Here is a 20,273-nt window from a genome sequence, read left to right as displayed (position 1 = left end):
ATATTCTATTTATTACATTTGTTTTCTCCCTTTCATTTACATAAGACTGTCACTACTAGTTCTGCCAAAGGTTAATCCATCATTGTATCTTGCAATTATTACGTCATATTTTTGTGAGCATAATGTCATATTTATACACAAAAATATGATTATTTTTGTGCACAAACTAATGATGTAACAATCAAAATGATATTTTCACTTTCAATGCTGCATTTCAATAGGTCACAAGTGAGAGAAAATATCAACAGTGATATTTTCACTCCTGTGATAAGGTTTTATTGTGAAAATAATAAGTGATATTTTTCACTCCTGTGATAAGGTTTTATTGTGAAAACATAAGTGATATTTTCACAGGAGTTATGTTTTCACAATAAAACCTTATATTTCATTGTGAAAAATGTAATAAAACATTTTTTTGAAGTTTTAGTTTGTCTCTCTCTCTTTCTCTCTCTATCATCTTTTTCATTTATTTTTCTAATTATTTTGTAAGTTAATATTGTAATTTCTGAGGGATATACATTTACTTGTCTGTATGCCCAGTCCCAGCCAAAAGTTACTGTCATATTTGTCTCTACCAAAATGACATAAAGGGAAGTAACTCTGTTAGATTTATATGAGTGGTTTACAACATATATAGCTTTGTGTAAATCTGATGAGCATCATTCTATTGACAATACGTAAAAGAATTCAAGGTTTATGAATGAAAGACAAAACTATTTCAAAATGGACTTAATGGATGTCCTAGTGAGCTGTTAGGATAATGATAAATACATTGGTCAATATAGGCCAATTTGTAGTCTTTGTAAGCCAACAACTATACCCCCTTATGAATAATTTCTATTGGAAATGAAAAGAAGAATAAGAAAAAAAAGTATTGAAAATTCACATGAATAACTCAATTTCTATCAATAGCTTATATTGTTGATGGATTTTTTTTCATGAATTATATAAAAAGTCTTTTGACTACTCTAAGTTTATTACATAGATCTAGACATGTTTATACATATATCTACAGGCAAGTATCTAAAGGTAGATAAAATTTAAATCTCTGTTATAGCAATGTATTTGATGTTTACCAACTTATGTTTGGGGAGGTATTTGTGAAGTCTCTAAGAATAGGAAAAGGTAATATATATATAAAACTTCTATTGGTCATAAAACTAGATTAACATGTGATAACCATAAAGTTTCTGTAATTCATGCCATGGCATAACATCTTGTTTACACATACTGGCACGTACACCTATAGGTAAAATTTTAATTGAGGTCAGTTTGATTTTCACTTTTTGTATCCTTCTACTGGTAAGAAGGATGCATATTAATATTTATATCTGCATGAACTCTAAAAATCCAAAAAGTCAATTATTCACATTTGCAAAAGTAATTTGTTTCCTTTTGTTTGTTTGACCAATGTCCTTTTCATAACATCCAGGGTCTATTGAGAATGAGGAGGTAGAGGAAAGCTGGAGTCATCAAAGAAAAACCACCAACCTGCGGTAAATACCTGATATGCTCTTCTCTGTGTGGGTTTTGAATTTGCAACCTAGAGGTGGAGGGCTTGCAATTGTGGCACATCTTAATCACTCAGCTTAAGATTGGCAATCAGACCCTAAGTTATAACATTGTCTCGGAAGAATTCTAATACCCCTGGTACTTGGTTATCTCCACCTAATTTGAAACTTCTAGAATCAAACATGTCACAGGACAAAACTCTCAAGCCAAATTTAATTGATGTATTTAAAAATTCATGTCACTATAATGAAGCAGACCATCCCTCTGAAAACCATGATGCTATACTACCTCCTGGTGTTTTTGTCTGCCTCTTTCAGATTTCTATGTAATTTGGTATAGTATTTAAAAATGATGTCAGTTTTTCAATTATCATTCTAACGCCTTAACCTTTCTCCTTAATACCTCATTAACTTTTTTTTGCTGCATTAACTTCTTGCAAACATTAAATTATAGTTTATGATGTTAATGGTCACTAAAATGGTAATCTTAGCAAAATTTATAAACATTATGTACGTATACATTTATGTATTTTGTTAAGGAAGAGCTAATACATACATGAAACTTAATTCATGTTATATATCATAAACTATGGAACCTGTGAAAGTTTGATAAATATTATATTGTATTAAAACTGCAATTAATTAATTCTACTAAAACTTCAAAGAATATATCTTTTAAAATTCATCTCATCCAAACTCTACCCCAATCCTCAGAAAACCCAGCAAGTTAATGGAACATAAATATTAGAACACTTTGCATTCATACTACCATGAGATGCCAAGAAACGCCTTCTACTTGTCACAAGTACAATATATACGCTATTCAGCTCAATCTTCCACTACGTTGCATTAAAGATAAATTTATATTTTAGAAAACAGTCCTCCAGTGGCAAAATTGAACACCAGAAGATTTTTCCCCCAGCAAATTTATTGAATTCTAATCAAGCAAGTGATTTAATGGCATTAAAGATCGCGTTTGGCAGAAAGTCAGAAGTAAAGAGCTGAAACGCCGGTGATCAGGAACCACATCTGTGTAAGAATGTGGACCTGCATTATACCAGGGTATGTAAATTGTAGTTACTGACCCTGGATCTAAAATTCATGGCATTTGTCATTTAATCCAAAGAATATAATCCAACAGTATTCTGTCAATTAATATTTTTGTATACAGATGGCAAAACACAACTATATTTTAGTAACAAAGATATCTTTTTTTTCAATTATGTAAAACGATAAATGAAAAACCACCAACAGTATTTTGTTCAGAAATGACAAATTGATTTTCAAAATCTACTTTCACTTTATATACTTGTGAACTCACTTAGCCTGCTAATTGATCTTTTAGGAATATTCTCAAGGTATGATATTAAGTCAGTCAATAGCATCTATTGGAGAGAAAATCTTTATCTTTACTATTTCAACAGCGAAAGGAAAAGTGATATGTCAGTCACAAGATCACACAAGCGAAAGGAAAAGTGATATGTCAGTCACAAGATCACACAAGTGACCATTTCAACCTTTTTTAGAAACAGGCTAGCTAGCTACCAATTATCTACATATGAACAAGTTGGCATTCTGCTGTACATTTCCAATGTAATCATTCCGCATAAATAAATAATGATCTTATCAATACAGTCACTATCTCTTAATTCATCTGAAATCTCAATCAATCAAAATTAAAATCGATGGCATGTCCATGTTCTAGTATTAAACTGAATGATGATGATATGAGCCTTTTCCTTTTTTCAAATGCTTTTAAGTAATCTATTGGCAATCATATTTTTTTAAGAAAACAGCAAATGATTGTTACAAATATGACACTAAACTGCCTCAATTTTGACTCCAGAAAGACGTATCAGGTCTCAAAGTTTTGTTTATGGCAAAAAGTACGACTTCCATCCACCATCATATGACGAGTACATATGGTCCTATATTGGCCTTAGGCTTACATGTAAAATGTGGATTAATGCTAGAGGTAAAATGTCACACACTTTAACCCATTAGCCATTGCAGATTTTGCATACCATCAGAATTGAATCACATGTTTATATAGCTAGTACTTTTATATTTCTATTTCATATTTTTAAATTTCCATTCTTTTGGATTAATAAGAAAAATGATCTTAAGATTGAAATATATTTTTGAAATCAAACCAATGTCATAGTGCATATGGTACATTGAAAAAGAAGTTTAAATATTGTATTGAATATTAATTATTATTATTAATTATTAATTATCTAAAAATTAACATTATCTAAACATTAACCTGATAATAACTTACATATAACTAATGTGATGTTACATAAATACCATATTCATAGCTACCAAAAGGCTTGCAATATGTTTTAAATGAATCACAGTTGATATATTTTTAATAAATATTGCATTTCCATGGTTACCTACCCGGTAGAATTTATCCGAGATGATGACACTCTGTCGCCTTGCCAGGCTCATCTTCCGTTGTTTTGGTTTCTCATCCATATTCAGGCTATAATCCCAATCTGACCACTAAACTACAGTGTCATATAAAATCTCCACCGTGCCACTGTCAGCCCTATAACAGCTTTATCAGCCGTCGGATGATAGATTATGTGATTGTACAAACAAAATGTTATGTTTTCTTGTCAGGTAAAGATCCAATATCTGCACATTAGCATACGTCTGCTCATTATTACCAATCAAAACACAACACAAAACGTCGCATCAACAGCTACATAGAAGCTTTGACCACAGTTCACCAGTAACTAGATAGACATCTTCATCTGACCAAATTAGACGGTCAGTTCTCAGGACGTCCAAGCCGTGTTGTCATTTAATACACTACAAATCCCATCACTTTCAGGATTAAATATCCCACCAGCCGACCATCTTAGCGACAACTCTACTAAAAGGTCATTCAAATACTTCCCCAACAGGATTAAGCATGTATACATGAAGGTAACATTTTCGTGTTATGCATGTTTTAAATTAAATTTCTCAAGTGAAAGGACATTTATTTTGACATATAAAATGTCAGTGTGCAAAGATTCAATAAACACTGTCCATCACCACGGCGACGATTGGGTACACTAACCTCTGTGTTGAATTTACTTAATCCTAAAACGATTTTTAATGTAGAATCAAATCCCTCGATATTCGGCCTATCAAACATCACACGATAGAATCTATGAATCTGTCTCTTTTTCTCCGCGTATCTATCATTGCCAATCAGTCAGATGATCCTTTTGAGACGTTTAAGTGTCCTGCAGTCCAGTAGAATAACGGCTATTTAAGTTGATAAGCTTTTGATTTCTATATCGTACCACAGGTAGATAGAGGTAGGTGTCTATGGACCATGCCTTATTGCGCAAGCTATTCAAGCATATCAGATCGGATGTGATATCTGGTAGAGTTAGTGAGAGTTTATTGAACTGTCACGTTGTTCAGTATTGGACGAATACTCTAGGGTAGCTCCCCAGCGACTTACATATAATCTACTCACAGTTTTTATCCTATTGCAATGTCAGCTTGAAAGTTAAATCTGTTACATATGAGATTTTATCAACTGGCTGTTCAAATACATTGCTAATAACTTTATTAAGATTGAAGTAATCTTAAATGATTTAGTACAGACGTCTAATAAGAAAACAATTTCTCATAGATCAATTTTGTAAGAAAAATTAATTTTAGTTTTTATGGTTAAGTTGGCAATGCATGGTAATAGCGTAAAATTAGCCTATAGGTAGAAAATTAATTTGTCCAGTTGGACATATAACACTTTGGTTATAGAGCCCTAAGTGGACTTAGTAGTAAAGGTTGACCAAGCACGATACCAATCACACTAATTTATGGACTATTGAGAAGCAACTCTGATTAAAAGTCTGATATATCACACGATGTACAAACAAAATTATTATCACATCTAAACCAATACTGCACATCAATAGTATTATTGATAAAAAAAATTTTCAGTCATATTTCATTACCAAATAATTAATATGATGTATCAAATGGCCAAAACCATTGAATTGATGTTTTTATATAAATTCTAAATAGGAAAATAAATTGCCTAATTCATTCAATGCCAGTGTAAAACTGAAGTTCAAGGTCATCTTAATAGATTTGGAATGGAAGAAGTTGGTTTTTTTTTTTTTTTTTTTGGTAGAGTGCTACTTATCTTAAAAGTGGAATTTAATTAAATGTACTTTTGTTAGACAACATTTAAGGGATTTTTAATTAATCGTCATCTTGGCTTTCCTAAGTCTTGCACCAAAATAAACCTTGTACTGTTAAATACTAATCATGTGTTCTTTATCTTTATCACATAATCCGCCTGATTTACACTGATTTTAGCCGTGTAATTTTTTTAATGCGCTTTCAATGGCTAGAAATTTAAAGTGACGTCAGACAGAAACAATAAAATGACGTCAGGAAAAATGACATGACGTCAGGATTACGAGGACGGTGGGACAAAAGTGGCGGCCTCTCCTAGATTTTTGGAATACATTTTGACGTGACATTCTTTGTTATGTTGGTATTTGTAGATATGTGATAAAAAGTATCTTAAATTTGTGTTCATTTCAAATGAGATTTTATGAAACTTGTCTCGAAGTTTTAATTTTTGATCGCCTTGCTCACAAAATTATCGACCCGTATCATAAAATGATTTCATCCCATATGAAATGAACACTCATGTAAGATCCTATATTTATTCTTACAATGTTTTGACATGTCTTTCAATCTTACCAAAAAAGACACAACTACATGCACTATAACTATCTGTGGTCTCCTTTTCTCATCATTGGGGAAGAGGAGACAACTCTCAACTCTAAAAACCTTGATGTTGATTCCCCTTAACATATTTCAGGGGATTAGTCTGGACAATGCTCTTAATATCCCTTTCATTATTCTGTGTAGGACATATGACCTTGAGGTCCTGCCAATCCCTCCCCCTCCTCCTTCCCTCTACCACAGGTATACATCCATGTTCCATCCATTTTGTATTTCATCTGTCATAAAATCAATAATCCTATTTTATTCTGGTAGGCCTAGACAAACTCCAGACAAGCAGGAAAGGCACACTGTAATAACAGGAAATTGAGAAACACCTGCATCAACAAAGATGATTAAAGATATTATAGTACTAAGACAGCACAATCAATCTTTAAGACCCTGATGCACGAATCTCCTTTAAATTATTTCCTTCGTTAAGGATCTTTTTCATAAACAATCCTACTTTACAAAGAAGCATCACTGTTACCTAAATTAACCATGATAAAATATTTACTAAACATGCTTACAGACACCATGTTCTTTGTAACTTTAGAGGATTGTAACGATGTTATTCTGTTTAGAAATATATTTCAACTGTCATGGCTTCTTTTAGAAAGCTCCAACTTTCAATATGCTCCAGACCTTACATAGATTTCTTGCTACATACCATTATATACCAGTAATAAGCCCCCTATCTACTAGATATTAATAATTGTATATTAAGGGGGAGGGGTCTAATTACTGAATGTTAGGCCCAACTTTATTCACAGCCAACCTAAATTGGATATTGGTTTTGTTCATATGGATATAACTTTAATTGCCTTAATTCATGAATAGTCAGGTTTGTCTTAAAATATGATTGTAAATATTGTTTTAATTTCCAAGATGAAAAGAGAGCTATTGATAATCTGTATTAATGAATGTATTACCCTGACACTTAATCCTTCACTTGACGTTTAGTTCTATTCCATCCCATTACCTACCCCTAATATTTTTTTTCTGATAAGGTTATGTATGAAAGTCAGAGATTCTACTATACAAAGTATATATATACCGATTCCATAACATGTGTACTTATAATACGATATTGACCGTCTGGACTGTGGGACGGTTCGATTGTACAGACTAGGTTATTCAAGTTCATCAATGTCACCGGCTGAATACACTATCGATAAATGTCCCATTAAAATCGCGCTGCCAATTGTTTTGTATTGTATTTATGTTGCTATGGCAACACTAAAGCTTTGTAAAGTAATAGAACACGACTGGATGTCGTTTTTATTCTGACTCATTAAAGCATGGTATCGGAACAGATTAATCAATGTTCCTTATATATTCTACTCCATTTTTATTATTATCTTATTTCTTCTCAATCCCCGATATTTCATTTCGTATAAATCATTTCCAATATTATCTTCATGCTACCTGTGTATTCAATACAACTCTGACATTTTAAGATGTTAAGAAATTCACAATCAATTTAAACCCCTACAGCATAAAAGTTGGCATTAAAACTCGACAATTGACAGATACCCAAGATATCATTCCTTCTTTTTTTTCTACTCCATATAAAATGAAATGATAATATCAATACATATTCATTCCGACAACATTTTGATAATGAGGTTTATAAGCCTGCTCATTCTTTCTACCTGTATGACATGACAGTGTCGTCTACATTCCAAATTTAGTCAAGCCAACACAATTGTAAACACCTTTGATATTCATTTTTTATAAAGATGATAATTGAGAACTGACGTCCCTCACTCTAAGACAAACAAACAAGAGCTGTTGGAGAACAGCAAAGCTCGCCTATTCAGAAGAAGTTGATGTTCAAGTATTTACTATTTAAACATGGAAATATGACAAATTAGTAGACTCAAAAAAACCCCTAAAGGGCCCCAAATTGGTTGTATTATCACGTTCAGCATCCATACACATTAGGAAAATAAAATCATAAACATTTATGATGACTTATGCTTAAACAATTGACAAAATAGAAACTTGCTCAAAAACTTTAACATGGAAATATGACAAATTAACAGACTCAAAAAAAACCCTAAAGGGCCCCAAATTGGTTGTATTATCACGTTCAGCATCCATACACATTAGAAAAATAAAATCATAAACATTTATGATGACTTAAGCTTAAACAATAGACAAAATAGAAACTTGCTCAAAACTTTAACATGGAAATATGACAAATTAACAGACTGAAAAAAACCCTAAAGGGCCCCAAATTGGTTGTGTTATCACGTTTAGCATCCATACACATTAGGAAAATAAAATCATAAACATTTATGATGACTTAAGCTTAAACAATTGACGAAACAGAAACTTGCTCAAAAACTTTAACGTGAAATGGGACGCCAACGCTGACGCCGACGCCGGGGTGACAACATTAGCTCCCCCTATTCTTCGAATAGGCGAGCTAAAAATTGTCTGATTATAATGACTACATGCCTCCAAAGGAGTTCTATAGATCTTCAAAAGCTACTACTCTGTGTGGCAGACTTGTGTCCATTCCTTCTCCTTTTGACTCATCATAAGTACTGGCCATAGGTTGGTTTTTCAAGAACTCCAGCTTCTCTTTATCACCAAAACCTTGCATGTGTCTAGATAAGGTTACCAGAAATTTACCAGTATGTAGGATTGTTTAAGACAAGTCCAGAACACTAATTTTGAAATTTTGATGAGTCCATGAGTCGTCTATGGAAATCCAGTTAATCACTGGGTTATACCTAAAGCCTAGTAAACTATGAAGCATGCTTTAAATACTATGATAACTAGTACATTTGAATGTCAGATGCCTCTAGCTTACAAAATAGCTGCCCTCTTATATTTTCTTTTGAAAAGAAGACATTTGAAATATAAATCAGAACGTCAGCTTAAAAAAGGACATAATGACATGTATTGATAAAACCAAAGAAAAAGTTCTGACATTTTAACAGCATTGAGGGTATTGAGAGATTGCATGTTGTTTGGTTACCATTGTCGACCAAAGAGAGTTCAAGCGGAGGCATATAATATACAATATCATAAATCTTCTATGTGTAATATTGAAAAATGTTTGCATTGATAGCTGTAATAAATGCCTGAAAATTTATTGAGTTTTGATTGTATCATTGAAATATTAGAACTAGCAGGTTTAATGGCTGGTACGTATCTGGCTCAGGTCACGAAACACAGTTAAAACTTTCTAATGTGTGTAGTAACCTTCACAGGAAAGTCTAACCTAGGTGATTTAATATTATATGATTTATTGGTATGGTAATCATAAAATAAAACTCAAATTATCACTCAAATTCTGACTCTAATACAAGCATTACAACAAACTCACAGAGATGCAAACATCACGCCGATAAATTTGTCTTCTCTTTTCCATAAAGATTCCTGATTCAATTTCTGTTCAGTAAAATATTTTAATTTACTCAGATATCTATAGGTCCATCTAGAAAGAACTACCAGGGTAACAAAGAAAAATAGTCTTTATGGTCAAGTAGTATTTACAAACAGGTCAAATTATGTGAAAATAAGACATTTTGGACCACATAAATGGTCTTGTTAAGCAGGTGGTCACTATTCAGAAATGGTCACTAAGGTAGGTTTTATTGAACAATTTGGTCAGAATAAACTTACAATTAATCAACATAACTTCCTGTAATAATCAAGGACCATGCAGTTTCAGCAGTGAAAATCTTAAGGTTTCAATTTCAATGAGTACATAAAATGTTCATAATTTCTATCAAAATTTAATCTTAAAGAGATAACTTACAGTAAAAGTCATACCATGTCTTTTATTTATGATCACCTAACACAAAAGTCAGATTAAGGAATTTGTATTTCCTAAATCTCTAATCCCTTAATGTCGTGATTTAAATCAAGAAAAGTGTAAAGGATATATGTAATTAACTTTTCCACTTTTTCATAGTGTACCTGAAGGAATAAAATCTGATGGCGGAGGATTCCTCATTAAATACCTGTCAGTGAGGTTTTATCCTGATGTTTAGGTTGGTAAACATGTCATTGTTACACCTGTCTGTTGTGTTTATCTAGAATAAAAGTACAGTCTGCTGATGTGATATAAATAGGGGAGAAATCTCAAACCATTACTTGTGTCCGTTAATTTCAAAAGAATCAGGTTTGTTTGCCTATTACACTAAAGGTACAGTAATAGACTGAAGCTGTAATTTGCTATCCTAGAGAATCTTGACACCTTCATCAACATTAACCTGATATTCAATTTAGCTTCTCTCTATATATATGGGACACAATATTTGGTTAGATTTACCTGTCTAATCTGACACACTGACACAGAATTAATTTGGTAGATGAACCTGCTTAATCTGACACCAAGTTGGACATATTATAGGACACAACATGCTGATCTCAAAGTAACCTGTTTAATCAAACATTCTCTAAGATAAGGTAAACCTGCCTAATCTGACACTTGAAGAGGGACAAAACAAGTTGGTCAGATAAACCATTTGGGACATATAACACCAACCAATATTAACTTAATTGTATCAAATCTAATTTATTCTAGACAACAAAATGCATCAGTATTTTTTACCTCTAAACTGCAGAAGTCAGTATGGACAGGTTTCCTATTTGTAAATGGGAAAACATGGCAATCTGTTGAAAAGATTTTAGACTACGTATGTAGGAAATTGTACCTAAAATATCATCACCAGTAGATTAGTGAAAATCAGTAAAAAGGGGAATAACTCTTCTATCTTAATCAATCAAAAAAATACTTCTCCTGATGTATGTTAATGTAGTCAATGAAAACTAAAACTCAATATATCGCATTCAAGTTTTATTGAGGTGAAACTGTACACAAAGAAGTGAAAGAAACTTGTAGAAGCATTTTTATGTATAGGACAATTAATATGGTTTAAACACACTATATATAACTTGTACCCTGTTACTTTAAATATATTACAAAAAAGAGCACATGAATGAGAGAAATAAAATCAAAACCCATGACTTATGTTACATTCTGTTATTGTAAATATTTCTGTTTGTGTTCTTGCAATATATTATACATGTATAGTGTGCCTGTAAGAATGCACTGATTTACCCCATAATACAACAGGGTGTTGCTTTAAGCAAGGCTGACCGAAGAGAAACACATACACGGATATATTTACTATGTATCTCCTACAGAAATCTTAAGCAATACATTTAAATTACATGCCATATATCTACGACGTAACTTTATTTAAATGTCCAAACAATCCTTTTTATACTTCAGTAAACTTATTGTCTAATGCCGTCTGTTGCTTTAAATAAAAGATTTATTCAATAAACCATGCAATGGAAAGATTAATATTGTTTAGATGCACATAAAAATAGCCATGAAATTCCTCTTAAGACGATGAGGTCATGACGTCAACGGATTAAATTTAATTTCCAATCAATATTCATTAGGCATGAGGCAACACAAAAGAGTATTTAGAGAACTATAATCTTATTTCTAACATTTTGTGGTCAAATTTAGTGCAAATTTCAGGAAAACTCTTTTAAAAATCAAAAATATAAAGTTGAATTTCTCCAGATTTGAAAAAGATCTTCTATGTTATAAACTCAGGGGAGACAATCCCTGCACACCTTAGTGACTAATCGTTCATGAAATGTCAGGTGTCAAAATCTCTGGTCATATCTTCACATTAATCTTATACAGTTATAAGGACCACACAATCTGTACCAACACTGTAAAATAACAATTTATTTGAATTTCAAAACCACAATGATTTCATTTTAGCCTCCACAACAAACTGGATTTGATATTTTGCCAAGACCTCCATGTTCTGTTTGCACCTTTATCAGTTAACAATTGGATAACTTATCACCTTACCATACTACACCAACATATAAATACCTAAAACAGCCAGTGTTCAAGTCAATGTCTATAACAAATATATTCTACAATATTTATAAAACACATCCTGATTCCATCTTGTCCAATGATAACCTGCCAATTTATTGTGAATGCCATACAGTATGAATCACATAGCTAATAACAACAAAAAGACATGTAGTTTTCATTTTGTTTTGTAATTTTTACTGCTATATATTCCGTGGCACACACACATATGCAGTAAGTATGTGTTAAAAACATATGCCTAGTTAGTACGTGTGTTGTGTTGCATGTGTGCACGTGTGCAATGGTCGCTGTGTGTGTGTGTGTGTGTGTGTGAGAAGCGGTGTGTGTGTGGTGAATGTATAAACTAAGATGAGTTCATATATCTGATGGGTGCTAAGTAAAGTGACTGTATATATGTTTTGGGAGGCTGCAGTATGGGAGGCTGCAGTATGTTCTTTACTGAGGCTATAAACACCAAAACATCCATTAGAACCACATCCAATCACAACATATCAAAAACATCCATTAGAACCACATCCAATCACAACATACCAAAAACATCCATTAGAACCACATCCAATCACAACATACCAAAAACATCCATTAGAACCTCATCCAATCACAACATACCAAAAACATCCACCAGAACCTCATCCAATCACAACATACCAAAAACATCCACCAGAACCTCATCCAATCACATCATATCAAAAACATCCACCAGAACCTCATCCAATCACAACATATCAAAAACATCCACCAGAACCTCATCCAATCACAACATACCAAAAACATCCACCAGAACCTCATCCAATCACAACATACCAAAAACATCCACCAGAACCTCATCCAATCACAACATACCAAAAACATCCACCAGAACCTCATCCAATCACAACATACCAAAAACATCCACCAGAACCTCATCCAATCACAACATACCAAAAACATCCACCAGAACCTCATCCAATCACAACATACCAAAAACATCCACCAGAACCTCATCCAATCACAACATACCAAAAACATCCACCAGAACCTCATCCAATCACAACATACCAAAAACATTGGAGCCAGTCACTACTTGCCCTAGGTATCTAAAGTGCCATGTGAATGTCGACTGGTAATGTCTATAATATGACCTTGTACATGTACCAATATGACCTTGTACATGTACCAAGTAGGTGTAATCCCCCCTACTAGTATTTTATAGAGGTCCCCTATTGCTCTCATTCTCTATTTACACTACCTCTTGACTACAGAACTGAATGACTATCAAGTATTTACATTTCAAAATCTTGAGATGAATCGGTTTTCAATAGCTCATTAGTTTGTCCTATTGGACTAATAGTATATTTTGCCGCGGGTAAATATTCCAAAAAGTTGTACTAAACATAATGGTCTGTATACTAGTCACAAATTTAGTTGGTTCATAATTAATGTAGATGTTCAGCGATATACCAGCTCATGCAGAGTTTGGAGTGTTACAATTATTCAATTCACACCTTGAAATTCTTAACAAGACAGAATCTCGATGTTTCTATGTCTTTTGCAAATAATACAGCATCATTATAAGTTTTAACCATAGTCTCTAAGTAATTATATGAAATAAATTATTCTGAATTACCAAAGGCTACCCTTTGCTGCTTCGATAGGAAACAACCATATATATATACAACAACATCTTTGAACCTCAAAAGGATTAAAATAAAATAGAACTTTTACCTAGGTTACTGCCCGTACATGTAACAGTAAAATCAAACACTTATCATGTATACTGCGGTAGTCAATCATTTTTTAAGGGATAATTTTTTTTTGGATTTTTCAACATTGTTTTGGTTTGAACAATTTTTATTACACAAACTAATTAATAATACCTAAACCATATATATTCTTTTAATGAAGGCCCAAGCTTTTCAAAATATTCGCTTATAATGCAGTATTCATGAATGATTGCCTGGGTGTGAGGGGTGAAAGAGGGGTCTTATTTGCAGTGAATTACGGTAGTAGAATCTTAACCTAATCTCACTCTTCTTTTATGTTCGACAATAAAACACGACTATGGTGCAAAATTTTGAAATAGCTAAGCCACCCCATTGATACCATAATCCCTATCTACACCTTTCTCAGCTCAACAGGAAACAGAAAGCAGACTTCGGGGGTAGATGAGATAGACCTTCATGGGACGTGGGACGTCTACTACATGTAACTGAATATACCACAAGGATTCTCATGCTACCCTATCATGTTATTTATTAGAAAAGATAAGACACATTCGCACTCCTGATTCATTTACCATCAAAAACACATGTTTGGGGCATGTTTTTCGATAATACCTGGTAAAGTAAATTGATCGTAAACCACCTGGAGTTAAAAAAACACTGTATATTCTTATCAGTTCCGCTTATCTGCAATGCCTTAATTTCTTTTTATTTAAATGTACCCGGAAAAATTCTGATTAATTCTTATGCCCTCATCCCCTAATGAGGGTCACTTGTATAAGATTGAAAGTACAGGAATAGTACCTTTTTGTTTTATTAGTTTAATGTCCTATTAACAGCCACGGTCATTTAAGGATTTGCCAGATTTTTTGGTGGAGGAAAACTGGAGTATCCGGAGAAAAACCACCGACAAGTGGTCAGTACCTGGCAAACGCAACCTAGAGGTGAAGAGCTTCTGGTAATATGTCAGGACATCTTACTAATCGGCCAACCGAGCCTCAGAAGAGTAGCTATGATCTAACATTAAGCAAACAATTAATCTGTATCATTAAATATCCGTGGGAATAACTTCGTAATCTAGAGTAAATTTCAGTCCTGTTTGTCAGTAAAAGAATACTACACCCTGTATCTGCCTGTATTTGCTGCCATTGACTGACCATTGTAGCTATATCTTTATACAAATACAACCTTATCGATCCCAACTCCCCTGCCACACAGCATAATGGCTAAGCATTTAATTCAATCTGTTTTTCAACAAATTCTGTATCGGGGGCATATCACTTGGCGTACATGTAAATCAGAGTTAAAACCAGGTAATTATTCTACAGGAAAATGTACGATAATTACAGGTGTGTCTATGTATGTTAACGAGAGGTAACTACAGGTGCAAGCCTATACAGGTGTTTAAATGACACAGAGTAGGATACCATTAAGGACTTTTTCTACCTATTAATTAGTTGATAACCCTAGGCCTGTAATGAGTCAGGTGACATTGCTATCACCCTATAACCCATTTATTATATTTAAAGAAACATAGCCAAAGTTCAAAACACATTTTAGCCCATTTTAAACAACAAATAAATATAAAAAAACAAAATGTCACAATTTCATTTTCCTTCCTCTACCAAAAGAATTCATTTTATTTGTTTTGTTAGTGTGGCCACAGGTACCTGGCTCATTTAAAAAAAAAAGACATGTTCTAGTACATAATATATGTACCGGTATTATGTACTAGAACATGTCAATTTTTTTAAAAACGAGCCAGGTACCTGTGGTGTGGCTTGATGGATACAATAGATGTGTCAGCACTTATCTACCTCTGGATTAGGGTATACAGTATGTATTATGTTTTATTTCCTATTAACAGCAAGAATTATATTAAGAATATACTTGAAAGGTTTAAAGTGGAGGGAAGGTTGGAATACCCAGGGAAAAATCACAGACCTATGGTCAGCGGCAGACAACTGTACATGTACAACACCACATGTGTTTTGAACTCCCACAGGCCTTGGCCCTAATTGTTAACCAATAGCACTACCTTTTGTATTATCCAATTGATTTTAGTTAAGCATTTATACAATAAATCTCAGCATTTCTACTGTTCGAGGGAACTTCCGAATCAATCGAAGTACCAGCCAAGAGAGAGACCACATGGTGAAAGGTACATAACCATGACCTAATCTTGATATAGTGGAATCATTGACAAACTAATATCCTGTGTGTAAAGTGTGAAACTTCAATTTTTAAAAACTCAGTAAATCAAAATATTTCTGCACAACTCTACCAATTAAAATCATAATATATATAAAACCAGTGTTTCTCTGTTTTGACACCATTCTAACACGATCCCTATCCAACACCTGTGAAGCATCACTTAAATTCAACCATCTTATTCTGGTGTTCCATGGGCACAAGAAATCTGGACAATGTATATATAAATATTCATAGCCAAAAACATTATTGATAACAAATTCTATGGAATACATAAATTTAGGTCTTATTGATTTTTAATCAAACAGATTTGCATACATTGACCTACAATACACAAATTCTCTAACAGAATGGCTGCAAAGTATAAATGTGTGAAAAGTTGATGTCGGAAGCCAAAAGGTCGCTACAATACGACTGTTACACTAATTTTTAATCGTGGATATCTACGCCCAGTTTGAACCTTTGACATATTTTCTCCTGTAACTTTTTGATAAGTTTAATAGATTCTAAATATTTATCTTTGTATTGTTGCCAACACTCGAGCGAACCTTTGATACAGTCGCAGGTACTGGTTAGAATTCCTTACAAACAAAACTGCCGAAGTTGAAACTTGGCTGATTAAGTGTTTGGTATAACGTCACACATTCAGATTTAAAAGTTTCGATCCTTTGTGCCAGTTTTTGTTGACCCAAGATTCTTTTGTCCGAGTTGTTGTGTCTGTTCGATAGATAATCAAATTTATCAGCATGTTTTGAATTGTCTTGTATGCTTAATCAGACATGTTTGTTCACATTATTTGGAAACAAATATCAGTATTTACCTACAGTCCACCATTTCCCAAATCATTAGCCTACATCATTAGAATTTTTAAATATCTAAAAGACTTTATATTATAGCCCCATACCCCAAGTTTAAGTATTTATATAATATAATACCTAAAAATATCACAGTAATAATTTCACAACTAGCTTATGGTCCTATTTAAATCGTTTATTTTAAAGTTAAGTGCAAAATTATGTAAATTTATTCCTCTCTTTGTAGCGTTATTTCAATTTAATGTATTTTATTTCTTGTTTCTTATTGTGAGCCTACAGTTATGTGTTCATTAATTCTGGGAGATAGATTTCTGATAATGTACTGTTGTGAATTATGACTGTTCATGAAGTTTGTAATGGTTAATGACACTTACACACTCTTGAACCAAAAATATTTAAAGCAGATTAATCAGGACAAAAAATCTTTCATAATTTTTCCCCATTTAAAAATATCATACCATGTAACTTTATAACTGCAAATTCAGATTATTATAGAACGAGATCAAAATACAAGGTTTAGATATAACATATAAAGGTCTTTCTAGTTTGTTTATTTTGATCAATGTGTCAAACACCTTATCAACACTATATTTATAAATCTGACTTTTATAATCATAAAATCAGTATTAATACAGTCTTGATCTTAATCTGAAAATCTTAAGCAGAAAAATACCTGCTTTAACTGTTAAGCAGATTAATTCAGGCGTTAAGGCTAAAAGCACGGTTCATTATTCATTGATCTAGTAGCGTGTTTTATACAACAAAGTAACAATGTCAATATGGACGACTGAATATAAACACTTAACTGTGATTGAACATGAAATTGGGCTTATGTACCTTTAAAGTGAAAGGTAAATGGCCCATAATTAGCCTTGTTCAGTAGAGTGGAAGTGTAATCGGGAGTTTTATTTCAATGTTAAGAGCCCTATATAGGGCTACTCTAACCTAAGATATATACAACAGATAACATTTCCCACACCATAAAATGATTTTAGGGATCTGTTACAATGACTCTCAGTATTACTCAGAAATCAGAATATGATATCTATCTATAGATTTGATAGATATATGATCCATACCTAATGAAACAAAAATGTTTTCTTTTTTAGATAAAAGTCTTTAAAATGTTTTAAAGTAAACAAGAAATATCATGTTGAATATACATGTATGCAAATTAGAAAAAACAAAAACATTAGAAATTTGAGCATTGATTTATATGAATTTGACTGACTTTGAGTAATTGTAGGTTGAAACAAATAGGATAATTTCAACATAAACAACTTTATAAAACTTTTTTTCTAATCATGAACTTTGTTAGTCGGAAAATGGGTAATGATTCTCTGATCCACAAAATATAACACAATACGTTTTGTACGGATCATGTAATCAGCCTAATTAATTAAATTTAATTGGCAAGGTGTCCCATATATATTGGTGTTGATGACTTCATATACTAGACTTTACAATACAGCATACCATTTGTTGTCAGTTAATACGGGGCACCTGTCACTACACAGTTGATTTGATTAGTAATCTTACCTGTTTTTCTTTCAGATTTTCTCCAGGTGCCAAAGCAGCTAACCGAGATTTATTCTTCATCTCGACCGTGCTTCCTGCTCTTCCTCTCGTCGACATTGATGGTCTCGGAGATTTAGGTTTCTCCATTTTCTGATCTGTTTAAATTCCGTTCGTGAACATATTCCGGTGTGACTTGTTAGTAAATGCACTCGTTAATAATTAATACCACTCGTGCTCAGCGCACATGGTCGCCATCTTGTTTATAGAGTTACCTTGGAGGCGATGAACCCGCGCAGGTAGGGGCCCGCCTTTGGGTCACCTAATTGGTTGTTTTAGGTGTTGAGGCGGGCAAATCGGATAATTCCTATATAAAATGATATAGATTACCCATAGGTGTACACGCGATCGTAGGATTAATAGTACAGTCATTAATTAGTATAAATCAAAATAGATCATTCAACATAGGAGTTAAAGAAAATAGACTTTGGAAATTTAATGTTTATAGGTACATAATGTAATTAATTTTGTAAAGATACATTCTCTTTCCGATATTTTTTGTACATGGATATTAAAAAAGTTAAGTTGACATTGTTAAATAAAAGACATGTTATGACAATTTAAAACAATCAGCGACCTTGTATCTTTTGTACAATGTTTCATAAAACAATAAGGTTTTAATAATTTCATAAAAATAATACATTGTAAATGAAGATTTACGTCAACTTGAAACTTTTTCTGACCTGTATGACTTATGACAAATTGTTTAAAAGGATTATGCAAGACAGACAATGAGATGTAAAAATTCAATAAGAAGACACATAGCTATATGACTTAGTCTAATAAATTAAATCATGTGATATATGACACGAATGAATCTTATCTGGTGAGGGGTAAGAAACGTCAACGTCAAACATTACATATTATATATATGGTCTTGTATTAAGTAGTCATTCTAATGTTACCCATGTACAAGTATGTATATTGGCCTAGTTGGGACACGAAAACCTTCGTATAAATACTCATGAAATAGAAGAAAATCAAAACATTTTGTCAAAATCCAAGATCTACAATTCTAAAACGTTGGTAAGAATTTTGACCTAAAACCGGAATACATGTACTTTGATCTTCCATTGTGTCTGCATTCAGCAAATTGTCAATTTTTATTTGGGAGTTGTCCAAGACCAGATTTCCATTCTTTTCGTCTTTATTTAATGAAGATAAGATTGCGAAGGCAGATTTGAGGACAAAAGACAAAATTCATGATCAAAATAGTGTTTAGATCAAGGTTAATTTTATTGATGATGTATCTAATACATGTGTATTTGCATGTAAGAAATAGTCACATTGTACTGAAGTTTGGGGCCCAGTTTCACGAATATCCTTAACTTTAGCAAGGATCCTTATCTAAAATATCCTATATCGATTAAAGGATTACATATGTTAAGATAAATCTTATGTTAAGAAACTTTTCTCATATGAAATTTTAAATCGTCTGAGGTCCGTCCGTCCGTCGGTTTACAATTCTTGTTACCGCTTTCTCAGAAAGTATACTGGAGGGATCTTTTATATGGATTCCTTTTGGACGTTAGCTGTGCATATTACATTTTGGAAACGATCGGCTAACAAGGTTTTTTTCATATCAGTTCCCTATGACCCAAGTTGTGCAAACTTAATGTGAAGGTTTTCTGCATGCATTCAAGATTTGAAAGGAAGAGGGAAAAAAAGAAAAGCAGAGAAAAGATCATATTTTTCTATAGTCAAACAGACCATTCTTTTCCGACAGTATGTTGAACTTGGCGCTTTTCAAAAGACCACGGAACTCAAAGACCAGAATGAAGTAATCTGGTTATCCAAATATGAATTTCCGTGTTTATTT

At 32.8% G+C, this 20,273-nt stretch overlaps 1 protein-coding gene and 1 long non-coding RNA gene across 8 annotated transcripts in view; one reads left to right on the top strand and one right to left on the bottom strand.

Moving 5' to 3' along the window:
• LOC138315369 (dynein axonemal heavy chain 5-like) overlaps positions 1–18,553 on the bottom strand; it is a 93,237-nt gene extending 74,684 nt beyond the window's left edge. For 5 of the 6 annotated variants that reach the window (XM_069256342.1, XM_069256339.1, XM_069256340.1 and 2 more), the window contains exon 1: positions 18,419–18,553. In XM_069256342.1, the coding sequence (XP_069112443.1) occupies positions 18,419–18,544 (126 nt within the window). In that variant the 5' untranslated portion in view covers positions 18,545–18,553. Of the gene's footprint in view, positions 1–3,914; positions 4,761–18,418 lie in introns of those variants that run through there. The other variant, XM_069256343.1, reaches the window with a different exon arrangement.
• LOC138315370 (uncharacterized) lies at positions 1,434–18,570 on the top strand. 2 transcript variants are annotated; one of them, XR_011207488.1, is made up of 3 exons: positions 1,434–1,496; positions 2,384–2,573; positions 18,434–18,570. It is a non-coding gene; the product is annotated as an uncharacterized lncRNA (long non-coding RNA). The 2 variants fall into 2 exon arrangements; XR_011207487.1 differs by lacking the exon at positions 18,434–18,570 and adding an exon at positions 3,358–3,480.
• The last annotated feature ends 1,703 nt before the right edge of the window (positions 18,571–20,273 follow it).

Source organism: Argopecten irradians, chromosome 2 (assembly GCF_041381155.1).
Source record: "Argopecten irradians isolate NY chromosome 2, Ai_NY, whole genome shotgun sequence".
Taxonomy (NCBI): domain Eukaryota; kingdom Metazoa; phylum Mollusca; class Bivalvia; order Pectinida; family Pectinidae; genus Argopecten; species Argopecten irradians.
Note: the sequence above shows the minus strand (reverse complement) of the source record. Positions and strands in the feature narration are given on the sequence as shown.